General features: G+C 29.2%; 2 protein-coding genes across 2 annotated transcripts; both read left to right on the top strand.

The window, feature by feature from the left end:
• Positions 1–3,135: 3,135 nt before the first annotated feature.
• LOC100801160 ((+)-neomenthol dehydrogenase) lies at positions 3,136–6,311 on the top strand. The gene is made up of 4 exons (XM_003523133.3): positions 3,136–3,227; positions 3,823–4,084; positions 5,152–5,346; positions 5,916–6,311. The coding sequence occupies exons 1-4, from the start codon at positions 3,136–3,138 to the stop codon at positions 6,309–6,311; spliced, it is 945 nt and encodes a 314-aa protein (XP_003523181.1).
• Positions 6,312–8,850: 2,539 nt separating this feature from the next.
• On the top strand, positions 8,851–11,001 carry LOC100527478 (uncharacterized). The gene is given in 5 exon segments (NM_001249674.2): positions 8,851–9,121; positions 9,206–9,292; positions 9,413–9,539; positions 10,601–10,669; positions 10,773–11,001. Coding segments are annotated over 5 exon segments (534 nt in total). The 5' UTR covers positions 8,851–9,017; the 3' UTR covers positions 10,920–11,001.
• The last annotated feature ends 4,548 nt before the right edge of the window (positions 11,002–15,549 follow it).

Here is a 15,549-nt window from a genome sequence, read left to right as displayed (position 1 = left end):
TTTATAAATAAATTAATAATAATATACAATTAATTTTATAAAATTATTATTATATTTATTTATTTATTATTTTTTCTAAAATATGTTGTTTTACAATACCAATGTTGTATTAAATATTTTTCTTTTAAGACTATCTTTAATCATTGAGAATAATGTATAAGAAGAGTAATTAAGTAATTGATTAGAGAGATAAGTGATATATTAAGAAATTATCTGATATTTTCTTTAAAATTCAATAAATTAATTACATTTTTTATTACTAGTGTCAAAAACCTTAAACATCATGTAATTTAAAAAAAAGTATTATCCATTAATTTAGTAACAAAGGTTATGAAATTAGTTGATTTATTTTTTTTGGTAAAATGAAAAATAAAAGACAGAAAATTACAAAGCATGATGTTAGATAATTTGAATCCTGATATTAAAAACCAAAATAATTAACGTTCAGCAGAGTTAATATCTCTAAAATTAAAATTATTAATATATTTCTTATTAGGTTAGTTGAGTATCTCTCACAAAAACAATGAAGTTAGTTGAGTATAAATTTATTTTTATTTTTTTACAGGAAAAATAAAAAATAAAATAAGTTTTGAACAAATAAATTTAGAATTGGCGCGCACCTACAAAATAAATTTTGGCACAAACATACAATAAAAGAGAATTCATTAATTTATTAAATAATTAAAATACACATAATTCAAGTTGAGCGAACCAGTATAAACAAAGTATTTCTATTTCTCTCAATTTAGTATTTTTGTTACATTTTTTAACATCACTTTATAATAAGTGACTATTTGAAAAACTGTTTTAATAACTTCTTATTTGTCGAAGAACTGTTTTAACAACTTCTTATTTGTCACAAGACGATCACTTTATTCGTCACATTATATAGTATGTCTACTCTCAATGGACGACCAATGTTTATCTCTATATTATCCATTCTATCATTGTTATTATGAAAAGTTTTATCCTTTGATACACACTATTCAACCCCTCCCTTTTGATGTGTTTCTTGCAATTTCAATATAAAGATTACATAGATCTTACAAACAAGTTGAAAAAATGTCTCAAACATGTATAAATGATTATTTGACGAATTACGCAATGAGACATATTAACCACAATCTGACAATCCACCAATGTTCTCTGACCCAAAAAAGTTAAGAAACAGAAAAAAAGACATTCAAAATATTCTCATATATGTACCAAAATGGATATAAGAAAACTTGATTAACCGAAAGGATGTTCCATTTATCAAACTTCGCGGGTCATTAAAAAAATAGATGTTTTAATTGCGGTGAAAACACAACTTCAAGCCAACAATGTTAACTTCGATGACTAAAAATATTATATATAATTTTCATTGTATTGCTTCTAATTTATTTTAATAAAAGTTAAAATTAACATAATGTTGTATTGTTTATTAATTTCTAGGGTAATAGTTTTTTAATTTTATTTTTTTAAAAACAAATATTAAGAACAAAAATTTATTTTAATTAACCATCTTTAATACAAATTAGTTAACATCTTAATAACAAAATAGTCAGAAAACTATTTTAATCAATATTATAAAAAAGAAAATCAATAAATACATTGTTAAAAAAAATAAAAAGAAATCTGAAATTACAAAAAATTAAAATGAAGGGGGTGCATGTTCAGAAATCGGTTGTACGGAATCCGATTAGTCACTGCAAATTTGTTTAAAAAAGAAAAAACAAAGAAGGAAAATCAGGTATGGGGCACCAGTTTCTCAAAATGAATACTATTTTAGGTTAGTTGGGTAAATAAGTTGTAGGATGGATTAGTTGGGTATTTATTTATTTTATTTGGTATATTGAAGTAAAAAAAAGCCCTCCGGTGTTGTGTGAGACGCCGTCAACTAACTCAGTTGAGCAATAACGAGAGAAAAAGACAGAAGCCGTGCGGGTATAGAAAAAAAAGGTTTTTTTAGGGTGTCTATTTCCATTTTCTGTTTTCATTTTTTGTTTCTATTTTCTGACAACTGTTTTCATTTTCAAAATATTTAAATTCTGAAAACATGTTTGGTTTAATTTCTTGTTTTCTGTTTTCATGAAATAAAAATGCTGAAAATTTATGATATATTGATTTATTGTCTTTTTGTATTTTTAGATTTGCTTAAAACTACATTCATTGTCACCGCAATTTCATTTTAACCGAAATGAGGTTTCTGTTCTCCACTAAAAACACTTAAAACAAAAATTTATTATGTTTTCATTTTCTAGTTGTTTCCTGTTTTCATTTTCACTCAAAATGTTTTCAGAAATCAAACCAAACACATTTTCATCACCATTTTCTGTTTTCAGTGAAAATGAAAACAGAAAACAACCAAACCAAACATCCCCTTAATTTTTTTTTATTTTAGAAAAATGAATATAAATATATAATCTCGACCTTTAAATCTTTTAGTGCTACGCGTCATGTGGAAGAGAACAGAAATAGAATGAAGAGGATTTAAACTCGTTTATTTGTAGGATGCGAAAGCAAAATTAGTTGAGACTTTCTTTTGCAAATGTTGACTTCAATTTATTGCAAAAGGCATTCACCTAAAACATGACTCATAACAAAACTCGTGCATGTCAAGAACGAGGAAAAAAAAATCGGAGGGAATAAATCTAAGTTCAATGAAATGCAAGTCTTTTTCAATGATACATCTTCAATGATAAAGACAATTACAAAATCATGAAATTTTACATATCATAGTTAGAAAAAAATACAGAAGGAACTAACTTAATAGTATTATTGTAACTCAGTGTTATAATTATATATTTGATGTATTCAATTAATGATAATTTATTATTATTATTATTTTATATGTTTATTTTTCTGATATAAATTATGTCATAATTTTTTTATATTAATAATATATTTTATATTTTCTATGCTTTTATTATTTCAAAATTAAAAAAAAGTCTAGTTTTATGCATTGACTAAAAGCCAACATAGGTGCTTGGACCAACAACGTGGCATGCATAGGCACCGATTTACTCCTTTGCATGCGGAGAACATATGTGATGCAAATTACATCTCGTCCATGCTCAAGGTCCCACTAACTCCAAGAACATCCAACATTCAATTTAGCTTCATCGGTGCTAAATCCACAAAGAGATAGACAAGATGGGGCACAAAGAAAAATCAAAGGACCGAAAAGAAAAGAGATTGCAACAGATTTCTCTTTTGAGAACCATTCCTTATTCTGATCACCAGAGGTTTGATGTCCAAGCTATCTACCATGTCTCATAGTCCTATGGTTATATTGATTTTTTTTTTTATTGTGCAATTAGACTTTAATTAAGGTTATAACTGTAGGGAATGCAATTTCTGCCGGGAAGTCAAGATTTTTACAACTGTAATTGCTGCTACATTTATTCAAATTTCATGCAATATCAAGGATTACAATAAAATTCAATTTCAATCACAACTGTAATTTAAAACCTTGAATTTAATATAATTTTGCTTTCTCATCATCATGAGCATGAGCTTGTGATTGTTAAAGTGTCTGACTATAGGGAAATTATTAAGTTGTGAGGGGTCAAGGTATCAACTAGTTTTCATATGACATATAATTAAGTATTGTTAACTTTTTTATAAATTAAAAAAATTTGAATATGTATCACGAAGAAATTGACTAAGACTATAGACACATAATGGTCTAAAACTTCCTAATAATTTTTCCTAGCTATGTAGATCAAAATTTAGGTTGCTTAGAACCTTTAATCAATCATCTTCATATGTCATTTGGACATAAGATTCACATAATATATTTACTCTGTTATTATTTTGTGCAATTGGGTATATGCATAGGTGGTGGTCCAAGGAAACTGTTGCTGTGGTTACAGGTGGAAACAGAGGAATTGGGTTTGAGATATGTAGGCAACTTGCTGGTCATGGAGTGACTGTTGTACTGACTTCAAGAGATGAAAGTGTTGGTGTTGAATCAGCTAAGTTCTTGCAAGAAGGTGGCCTCACAGAGGTGGCTTGTAATCAACTTGACATATTGGATCCTTCATCCATCAACCAATTTGCTCACTGGTTGAAGGAAAATTATGGTGGTTTAGACATTCTGGTCAGTTTCTAAAACGTAATTACTTCCTTACAATCTTACTGCACTTAAATTAGTGACCTATCCTTTAGTTTTGTCCATTTTTTTTATTACCGCTATGGACTAGCTTATTTTCTCAACATCCACGGTCTTCCCCATTAGGTTGAATAGAGAACATTTTGCTTCCATTTGTTCATATTTTTCATCTAGGAATACTATCTACGTATACCAAGCATGAAGTTTTTATATATTGAGAGTAAAATTAAAATTATTTTAATTTATGTATTTATTCATTTATTTTTTGTGTCTAAGACTTTATTTTTTTTGTTACCTTAACTTTAAGACTTTATTTTTTTTGTTACCTTAACTTTCTGGTTCATCAAGAAAAAAAAATTCTGATTAATCTAAAGTTCAACCGGGAGATAAGTAAAGCCTACCAACAATTATTTCTGTCAAGATTGAACTGAAATAATACTCGAATGATTCAATTTTAACTTTATTCAAATTGTTTTAATCTTCTTCACTAAACCGACCTTAATAAATTTATGTTTATAAGATCACTAATATTATAAGATATATTAAATGTAGTGCTTATTTTATCTTCTTTTTTTTTTTAAGAAAAAAGACTTAAATAATTTCATTTATAATAAGACTTTCAATATAGTGAGGATTAAATTCAAAATGTTGATGACTAGCATAGATGTTCGAACAAGAGAGTGAACAACTCCTTTAGCTTGTCGCCTAATCATGTATTTTGACGTTTTGGTGCTTATCTTATCTATTGAAAGGAAAATATTAGAATTACTTAACTATAATATTTGATAAATGATTTTGCACTTAAGTTATAAAATTATAAAGATTGTTAACTTGTGTTGCATACTTGCATTAAAAGTTTTGTGTAGGCTGCAAAATTTTTAGACACGCCGAGGTCCTGTAGTAGACAAAGACATGTTGAAATGTTTTTGAATTTAGAAAGACCCATCTATAACTTCTAAATTATGAAAATATATTTGAAAAACCTAAAAAAATATGAGATTAATTTGATCTTGATTTTATCATATGCTTCTAAGCAATGATATGGTTACTTGCAGGTAAATAACGCTGGTGTTAATTTCAATCAAGGGTCCGAAAACAATGTTGAAAATGCTCGCAACGTTATTGATACAAATTATTATGGCACCAAGAGCATGATTGAAGCTATGATTCCATTGATGAAGCCATCCGCTGCTGGTGCTCGTATTGTAAATGTGAGCTCACGTTTAGGTCGATTAAATGGGAAACGAAATGTAAGTAAAAAATACTCTACATATTATTATATTTCCCATATAACTAAGAGAAAAAAAGTTATGTAACACATTCATCCAATTACAATGTATAATATATTTGTTAATTTTTTAAATAATTATTTTAAAATAATTTAAATGATAATTTGTGATTAAATAACAATGTATAACTATTTTGCATTGACGGTGCATAGACATTAGCATTAAACCTTATAACTAAACAATATTTAAGTAATTGAGTTTTATCTTTAATAAGTTTAATGTTTATGTATTGTAAAACAATTTATACTTTTATTCAATCTTAAATTATCTTTAAATTATTTTAAGATAATTATTTAAAAGTTAATCAATTTATTGTATATGATAAATTGTGATTGGATAATGTCTGCAAAAATATTTATTGCATAACATTTTTTTCATCTTTAATTCCCTCTTATTAGGGATAAACTGAACATGTTTGGATTTTTTTCTCTCTTAATGATTGCTCTGAGATTACAGTGTGGGACCATTGGTTCCCCATGGTATAACTTGTGCTATATGTAAAACTGATTTATAAGTTTTGGGAGTAACAGAGAGTAGAAAATGATGCTTTGAGGGAGCAACTAAGTGACGATGAATCCCTTACAGAGGAGCTTATTGATGGAATGATATCTAATTTTCTACAACAAGTAGAAGATGGAAGTTGGAGATCAGAAGGGTGGCCTCATAGTTTCACTGATTACTCGGTGTCAAAACTTGCGGTTAATGCCTATACAAGGTTTTTGGCAAGGAAGTTTTCTGAAAGGCCAGAGGGTGAAAAGATTTACATTAATTGTTATTGCCCTGGTTGGGTGAAAACTGCTCTAACAGGTTATTCAGGAAGTGTCACAATTGAGCAAGGGGCTGATACTGCCGTGTGGATTGCCCTTGTTCCTGATCAAGCAATTACTGGGAAATTTTTTGCAGAAAGAAGGGAGATTAACTTTTAAGGGGTTAGTGGAATTGAATTGCTACTAGCTACCACCTAATTGCAAAGGAAAGGAACTTAGAAGTCATGTGGTAACTTAAGGTCTGTGTGTTAAGAGCAAGCAACACATTAAGAGACTAGATGTTATGATAGATGACCAAATAGTCCATTAATGATTTAATGTGGCATTGCAATGGTATTTGTGACACAGTTTGCCTAAATTAATGTCATTCATCAAGCATAATTTCATCACCAGCAATTTGAAGTCCCCCCCCCCCTATCATATCATGTTGTAAGACATATCTTCTAGGACAAACAAAAGAAAGCTTTTGTCATGTACTAAAATATAATAAAAAAACATGAATTTAGAAGAAAAAAAAGTCTACTTTATTTTTAAATTATAAATTTTATTATGTTTTAATGTTTGAAAAAGTTATTTGTAAGAGATAAACTAATAAATTCATGAGTTTTCTTCTTTATTAGTAGTTTAACTCAAATTCAACTCACCTGTTTTTTTTAAAATGTTTAACCCAAAATTAGTATAAGAGAACATTTACAAAAGGGTAAATCTAAAAATTAATTAAGATGAAAAAAGTAATTAAGATAAAATTGAGATTAAGGTGTTTATAAGTAAAAAGAGATAAAATTTAAGGATCAACTGTGATAAAATTAAAATTAAAAATATTTGTATAATATTTTATTCACATATACAAATAAAATAATAACTGAATAATATAAAGAAACCAGGGAAGTTAAACAGATTAAACTAGCTAAGTGTATAAAAATATGAATTTAATTTATAGTTACTATCAATTTAAATTTCTTTTACAGGCGTATCTAATAAAAATTCGCCGTATCCTCACATTTTTTTAAGTCAGTCACATTATCTTAATTATCATGTATTTGGAGGCAAACTATAAACATAATAACTTGTTTGGACTCTCATCAATAATGCATGTTTAAGATAAAATCTAGTAATCTACTAGTGTCTTAGGTTATGTGATGCGCGCTGAAAAAAAAATATTTTTTCACGTTCATATCACCATAACTCTTTATAATTTTCATATTTCCATGTAAAAAATGTGACTTTTGTGATGATACCATGTAACTAAATATACTCTACATCAAAACAACAAAAAATGTTTTGGGTAATAATACCACCTAAACTTGCATTTACTAGAAAAAGAAAAAAACATGAAGCCTCACACATAATAAATGAATTTGGATACAACTTACGAGTATATTTGAGAATTTGTTGGAAGGGCACCAAAGGCAAGTTGGCCAATGGATCTTCACACTTCTTTCTCTGTTCATTTGTTGAATTTGTATTGAAACATGTATTATAATATTTTCAATTACAAACTAAATATACATTAAATCGAAATCTTTCTTTATTTTTACTTTTATTCAACCAAACAAAAAGAAATAAAGTATATTTCTATTAAATATGCGTAAAAGAAATTAAATGCTCAGTGTACACTTATTGCAAAATAAAAGGTGAGTTTTACAATATTATTCAATATAAATTTATTGATTTTATTATAATTACTTTAAAAATCATAATTCGTCATTGTAAATTTCCTTTTAATCGAATCCTATTACGTAGAACGGTAGAAGATAATATTTTGTACAAGTTTTACTAGATACTTAGTTATAATAATTATAGGTTATCAGCGTTTTTTTAATTTTGGTTTCTATAAATTTTTATGTTTATTTTTAATTCCTAAATTTATATTTTTTCAATTTTTATTTTTGTAATTTGTTTTGTTTATTTTTAGTCCCTATAAATTCATATTTTGTCAATTGTGATCTCTCTCTAAGTTTGTATTTTTCTAATTTTGGTTTCTTTAAGTTTTATTTTTTTAATTTTGGTTCCTATAAATTTAGTAGAACTAAAAATGAAAGAAAATGAGAATCTTAAAAGAACTAAATTATAAAAGCTTAAACTTACATAGATTAAAAAGAACAAACAAAAAAACCCAACTTACAAAGGCCTCAAAAACAATTCAAATTGATAAAATGTTAACTTACATAAATAAAAAATAAATTTAGAAACTTCACTAAAAATTGTTGACCCTACAAATTAAAGTAAAAAAGTTTTGGTTTGGATGGTAAAAATGGTATTTCCTCCTATTTCAAATATAAACAATAAAATTCTTTTATTTTTTTGGTCTCAAATATAAATATAAGCAAATCTCAATAAACAATTTTTTAAATAACTGTTAAATATTTCCTTTGGAATTATATATAAGTAAAATAATTACTTTTTTTTTTATCTTGCATCCAAATATAATTTTTTATTAATGATATCATTTCTAAAATATCTCATTAAATTGTAACTCTATTTTCAAGAATTTTATTTTATCAATGATATCAAATTTTAAATAAAAATATTTTAGGAATAATATTATATTTTACTTAGAATTAATAAATTTAAATAATTTTTACTATTTTTTTTAAAATAATATAAAAATAATTATTTTTACTTGTGTATGAATCTTAAAAAATATATATATATATTTTTTTCTTTTTATCATCGAGACCGGATGCAGTACTCTCGTAGTTTGGAACTTTCGGAAGTCGCGCGTTGTAATTAACCGCAACCCGAAACGGTGCACTGCAGTCTTGTCTACCATCGGCGTTCACTGCTCTCCCAGAGAGAGGCGAGAGCCACTGAAACAAAACAACCATCAAATCAAGTTTAAATTTCAGTTCTGTTCTGCTTCTAATGGTAATGGGGAGTTTCAGAAACGCTGCAATCAACGTCGTCAGAGTGATCAATTCCAACAAAGCCACCATCGCTGCTTCCACAAACCCCCTTCACACTCTCAGGTAAGGTCCCCTTCGGTCACACCTTCACTTCTTCATTCGCCTTTTTTCCCTTTTAACAAAGGTTTTCTTTTTTTGTTATTCTAGGTTTACCCCTTTCTCGTCCCACACTCAAAATCAAACCCTGGAAATCGATTTATCTAACGAAGAAAGCAAAAGACGCTTGTTTAACCAGTTCGTTTCTTTCTTTCTTCTTCTTCCTTTTTTTTTTTTTGAGCTTTACCCTTTTTGATTTCTATGGCGAAATTTTTATTTTTTTTTAACGTTCTTTAGTTTGTTCTAATTTCTCAACAGGCTATTATATAGAAGCAAACAGCGAGGGTTCCTGGAACTGGATTTGGTCCTCGGAAAATGGGTTGAGGACAACATTCACTCCTTGGATGAAATTCGGATTAAGGCCCTCATTCATGTTCTCGACCTGGTAATTTATTCATATTATCATGATTTGTTGCGTTGATTTGGGTTCATATTAATCAAGAAAAGTTAAAAATGCTTTAATTGCTCCTTCTGAACTGTTTTATGGTATTTAGGAACTTGAATGCCTCTATCTATCCTGAATGTTGGGTTTTTTTTTAACTGTCTTCCTATTGCGCTAATCAAAATTCTCATTAAAAGGATTTTATGAAAAAATTATGAATCAAAATGTTCACTGACAGATTGTATAAAAGTTGTTTAGGATCTTATCTTTCACTTTGATCACATAGAGAAGTTTGCTTCTATCAGTGATATCTTGTGAAACTATTTTTTTCTGACTTGAGACTTTAGAGGGTGATCCAAATTCAGCTAACTGGCATAAGTGATGGAAGTTTTGAAGTGAAAGCAAGAACTATTTGGTTTAAGACCACTTGATATTTAGTGACCGTGAAAGACCTGTAATAATATAAAGAGCCTAATCCAATAATCCATAATATCATAAATCATTGAGTTCCCATAGGACAAGAGTCTGGCTACAGGGATTTAGATGTTTTAGATGTGAGTTTCTGTTCTGCTTCATGAAAAGGATTTTGTTGATTAATTCATTTGTGTAAAGGACCAGGACTTTTTTGCAATAAGGCAATACTTGAATTCAGGTTAATTTGATTTTTAAGCATTGATGTGTACCTCCTTTAAGAGAGAGGATTTCTATGTTTAGAATCTTTGAATGGAAAATGTCACATCTTCCACTCTTCTCTTTTGTACACAAAAAAGATGTAATGATGATTTGCATCATTGCTTGTTGTTGATACTTGATAGTACATCGCATTTAGTGGGACTGGAACTTCTCATTCTCATCTTTTGCATATTTTTGGTCAAAACTAGATTTGAGCCTATAAATTTAGAAGGGTGGGTGAGAAATCATGTCTGTGCAATGGTTTTGTTAGAGGATTTACTTTGCGAAGTTCTGATTGAATATGACAATGGGATAGTGACTAGATGCTAATAGTTTGAGGCAGTTCTGTCGATTGACTTGAATCACTTCAAAATTCTATTCCTGCTCTTCAGGAGAATCCAGATTTATGGAAGTGGATATCTGGACAGGAACAACCCCCAGAATCAGTCAGCACAAACCCGGTGTGTTTTATTTTATTAATTGAACGATGAAATTTAACTGTTTGGTTGATTTTGTTTTCCCTTTGGGTACAATTCTCATGTCAGTCAGTCCTCTATTGCTTAGGTCTTTGCTGCAGTGCGGGAAAGAGTTATGAAAAACCTTGATAATCATTCTGCTCCTGAAGTAAGAGCAACGCCTGGCCAACCATGGGTAAGAGGCTGGGATGATATCAAGAAAGGACAAGATGGCCCTGTTTCTGGAAATCAGTAGCTTGACATTCAATGATCTTATCATCTATTACAATGAAGAAAATGTGGTCCACCATTGTTGACTTTGTAACTATATATAACTAAATAAGGGCTGGGTAACTGCAACTCAAAAGGTTTGTATTAGCTGCTAGAAATCAGTAAAGGGATTTAAACTGCATGATTTTGACTTTCTTGGAATCTTTACTCTTCATCTGTTTTATATCTAGTAAGTTTATTGTTTAGTGATTTATTAATGTGTTTTAAATTTGGATAGAAATAATTTGAAAGAAATTGATGAGTAAAAAAGATTGGCATATGTTTGGAAATGATTTTTTTTTTAAATTTGCTAGTGGGAGTTTAATTTTGTGGTCACCTGTACGAAGAAGACTTTGTTGGAAAAAGTAAAATTCACTTCTTAGATCTCTATGCCTTGAGGGTTAGTTTCATAGTTTCCGGCTGTGAGATACCTTGATTTCAGAAAAAAAAAAAAAGATGTGTTTTTTAAAAAAATTATTGGTCTCATTTAGAATTCAATGTTCTTGTAGGCTTGTAGCTAAATTTTTTCATTTATCATAAAATAAATTCTATTCAATGTGTTGTCACAAGCAAACAAAATAAAAAAATTTAAATTAACAAGTTTGGATTATTTAATGCTTACATTAATAGTGTGAATAATACGTTTTAGAGCCTTCTATCCTTCTCTTAGAACTGTGGGTAAATGCTTTTCCTTTCACTATCCATGGTGACTGGCGCCTAATAGTCTCAATTTTTAAAATCTTAAGTTCACTGTGTCACTTGATCACCTGCAGTACTTTAACACCATGTGGTGTAGTGCATTATGTAATGGCTGAAAGATCTTGAGTAAATAACGTTAAATATCAACAAAACTGGAGTGTGACGGAATGCTTTAACCTAATTGTAAAGGACTTCCTGATCTGCAGATGGGTTAGTAACCTTCTATTTTTAAAGCCTAAGCAAAAATGGGTAAAACATGTTATTAATTACTGTAAATATAGTTAAATTTATTTTTAGTCTTCAATTTTTTTCTTAGTTTTGATTTTTTTTATAATTTTTTTTTGAAATGATTCCTTTTACTGTTCATTAATGACGTGTTATACATCTAAACATATCATATTACATGTTCCCTTAGAATAATCCTTAATTTAATAATTTAGATGTATGTCACATTACAATTAAATAATAATATAGATCATTTTCAAATTTTTAAAATTTTATGACGATTAGAACAAAAATTAAAAAAAGAAATTAAATATAATCATATTTCTAATGACTAAACATCTTTCGGCCAATAAAAATTAGAGAACTAACGAGCATGAGCTACCCTAAAGCATTTTATATACGAAGACCTGTTGATGGATACTGGATAGGTTAATAAATACTACTAATTGTTACTTTATGACGTTAATTTTGGTTATAATATAAAAATATTTATCATTATTTATATGATTTGTATTAATTATATTTTTTAGCTTAAAAGGTGGTGGTGGTGCTAACAGTAAACATACAAGGGTGATAGCTATAACTATAAAAGTGATGAACCATTAAGGATAACAACATTGATGACGGTGTATTAGTAATAATTATAGTGACGATAACGATTACAACAATACAAATGACAATAATATAGTTTTATACTTATTTAATTTTACAATTTAGTCTTTTTCTTTTACGGTAATTTTACAATTTAGTCATACATTATATTAAAATTGATTTATTTTGGTCTCATATATTATTTCACTTTAATTAAAATTGATAACAAATAAATGACTTTATTAAATTGTCGTAAATATAAATATAAATTCCTCTTAATCTCATTACAAAGGATCTGTTCGATAGAGTAAAAAAAATAGAAAAAAAATAAATTAAGATAAAAAATTTAAATTAAATTAGAGTATAAAAATATAAATTTTTTATATTTTTTTTCTCTCTCTCTACATAAACGACGGGACCCTAAAGCAACATCTTAATTTTGGGTGAAAAAAGAGGGTCACTACTCACTAGTCACCAGTGACCTTTTTATCTCTGTGCCCCCATTCTCCAAATTAAGTTCCTGAGTATACCTATTTTCAAATCAAATACATAGATATCCTTTTTTTTTTCTTTTGGTGTAGTGTGAATTCGGATCCTTGTCCACTAAATTCACAACTTGTACTTGACAAAGTATTGTGCACTCACGTTAAGAATTCCATTTCCTGTAAACCGAATTCTTCACATTTTTTTTTAGTTTTTTATTATTTATTTTGTTATTTAAAAATCATTAAAAAAATTTAATTAGGTAAATTATTTTATTTTTATTTTTTTCACTATTTTGTTGTCTTATACATTTTAAAACATCTAATTTGATTCTTTAAGGACTTAAGCTCTCAAAATATGATTTGTTTTGGGTACTCTAATATGAAAATTCAATTAAAAAGTAAGAGATGTCAGTTTTTATTAACAAATTATAAATTTAATCCATTAAAGGCAAAATTACCCATGAGTCCATTTCTTCTTATCATTTTTTCATGCCCATCATTCAAACTAAAATAGAATGAAGCGAAATTAAGACTATATATATATATACTTTATCATTATTACCTTTATCATTCCAAATGAAGAATGAGCAAGGCATAATATGTATTCCTTAAAGAATTTCTACTCCAATTGTAGTAAACATTAGCAGCTAGCCAACTAAGACAAAGACCGAAAGCCTCTCCCTTATCTCTATTTTGTGTCCTTTCTTTTCCTCCTTGACAAAGCACCTAGAATATCAGTGGGTGGTCATGACCTTTTAATCTAGTAAATGAAATTAGAAAATAATTGATTTTCAAATTAGCTTGAGTGATATATAACAATTGAAATTCATACCCAACTGCCTCTTGTACCTTCAGTCTGAGGAGTAGGTGAAGATACATTAATCTTTAGGGCAACAACTCCAAATCAAAAGAAATCATACAATTAGAATAAAACTTTTATATGCTAAAGGATTAAGTGCTCTTATTCGAAATGCTCACCATCAAGGACGTTCTCATGGTATTGCAATCTGTCAAGGGGCTCCTATAATAACACATCTATTGTTTGCGGACGACAATTATTTATTTTGTAGAGCCACAGAACTTAAGGTGATCATGAATGAATTAAAGAACATCCTTGAGGTTTATGAAGCTGCGTCGGGACAAGCCATCAATCTCAGCAAATCTGAAATGTTTTTTAACTCCAATGTGATTGAGTTGAAGCGCAATTCAATCTCCAATATGTTGGGTGTCTATGCAAGAATAGGGGCTGGAAAATATTTAGGAATGTCTTCTAATATTGGAAGGAACAGGAAGAGCACTTTCGGGTTTATGAAAGAAAAAAGTTTGGAAGAAGATCACATCCATGGCTGGGAAATTCCTGTCCAAAGCTGGTTAGGAAATCATGATAAATTCCCAACACCTGGGAATTTTATCAAAGATGGGATGGAGAATTGTCGATGGTACCAACATCAATGTCTGGTCTCAGCATTGGATTCAAAATGATAGTTCTGGACCCATAAGCACGGCTCCTCTTGAGGCAGTAAAAGATCTCGTGGTTAGTGACTTGATGATACAAGGAACAAGGCAATGGAACAAACATCTTATTTATGCGCTTCTGCCACAAAGGTATGATACAATCTTGCAATTGCCTTTGTTTGATGAATTTGAAGAGGATAGAAGAATTTGGAAATATACAAATGATGGAATTTACTTTGTTAAATCTGTGTATAGATCCATTATGGAGCAAGCTAGAAATCATCAACAATTCCAAATTGAAGGTGATTGGATGAATATATGGAGTTTAAATGTCCCTCACAAAGTTCGAGTTTTCCTTTGGAGAGTTTGTAGGGATTGCATTCCTACAAAAATTCAATTAGAATCAAGAGATATTGATTGTTCTTCAATCCGTCTCTTTTGTCAACAAGACTTAGAGAATTCTTTTCATTGCTTCTTTAAGTGCCCAGGAAGTATATCAGTGTGGGAAAAGGAAGGTTTGTGGTGCAAAATAGAACCTCACTTGACCTGTAGAATCAGTCTCTGAACTGATATTCAAACTTATTAGAGGAGATGATGGAATTAATTCATGCAAAAGTTCTAAGCTGTTATGGAGTCTAGCGAAAAGGAGGAATGAAAAATTGTGGAATGAAGTGGAGGAAAATGTTATAGCAGTCTGTTGTAGAGCGAACTCAGTGTTACAAGATTGGAGGCTAGCTCAAGATTCTCAACAATTCCAGCAATTTCATTGCTCTCCAAATGTTTTGGTTTGGCAAAAACCTTCCTGAGACTTTGTCAAATGCAATTTGGAAGCTGCAATATTTGAAGAGCAAAATATAATGGGCTCCGGGTTCTATTTGCGTGATGAATTTGGGAACTTTCTGCTAGCTAAAATAGGTTACTGGAATTCTCAAGTTTTGGTGCAGGAAGGTGATGCATTTGCTTTGCTGCAAGCGATGAAGATCTTTGAGACCCACGGCAAGCAATTAGTGGGTCATTTACATGGACCAAAGTCTTTGCTTACAGAGAGCAGAATCCTCATTCAACAAATAAGAAATGTTTTGCACCAGCATAGTGGCTTCCAAGTAAGATTTGCGTGCCATAATGCTAATAGTGTAGAGAATCATGAAAATAATGTTTTCC

This window comes from Glycine max, chromosome 4 (assembly GCF_000004515.6).
Source record: "Glycine max cultivar Williams 82 chromosome 4, Glycine_max_v4.0, whole genome shotgun sequence".
Lineage (NCBI taxonomy): Eukaryota > Viridiplantae > Streptophyta > Magnoliopsida > Fabales > Fabaceae > Glycine > Glycine max.
This window is presented reverse-complemented; position numbering and strand designations above follow the sequence as displayed.

Bases quoted from the DNA above. Each gene is read 5' to 3' on its own strand.
- LOC100801160 (XM_003523133.3), top strand. From the start codon at position 3,136: ATGGGGCACAAAGAAAAATCAAAGGACCGAAAAGAAAAGAGATTGCAA. The intron at 4,085-5,151 runs GTCAGTTTCTAA...GGTTACTTGCAG, and splicing joins ATGGTGGTTTAGACATTCTG to GTAAATAACGCTGGTGTTAA. The intron at 5,347-5,915 runs GTAAGTAAAAAA...TGGGAGTAACAG, and splicing joins GATTAAATGGGAAACGAAAT to AGAGTAGAAAATGATGCTTT.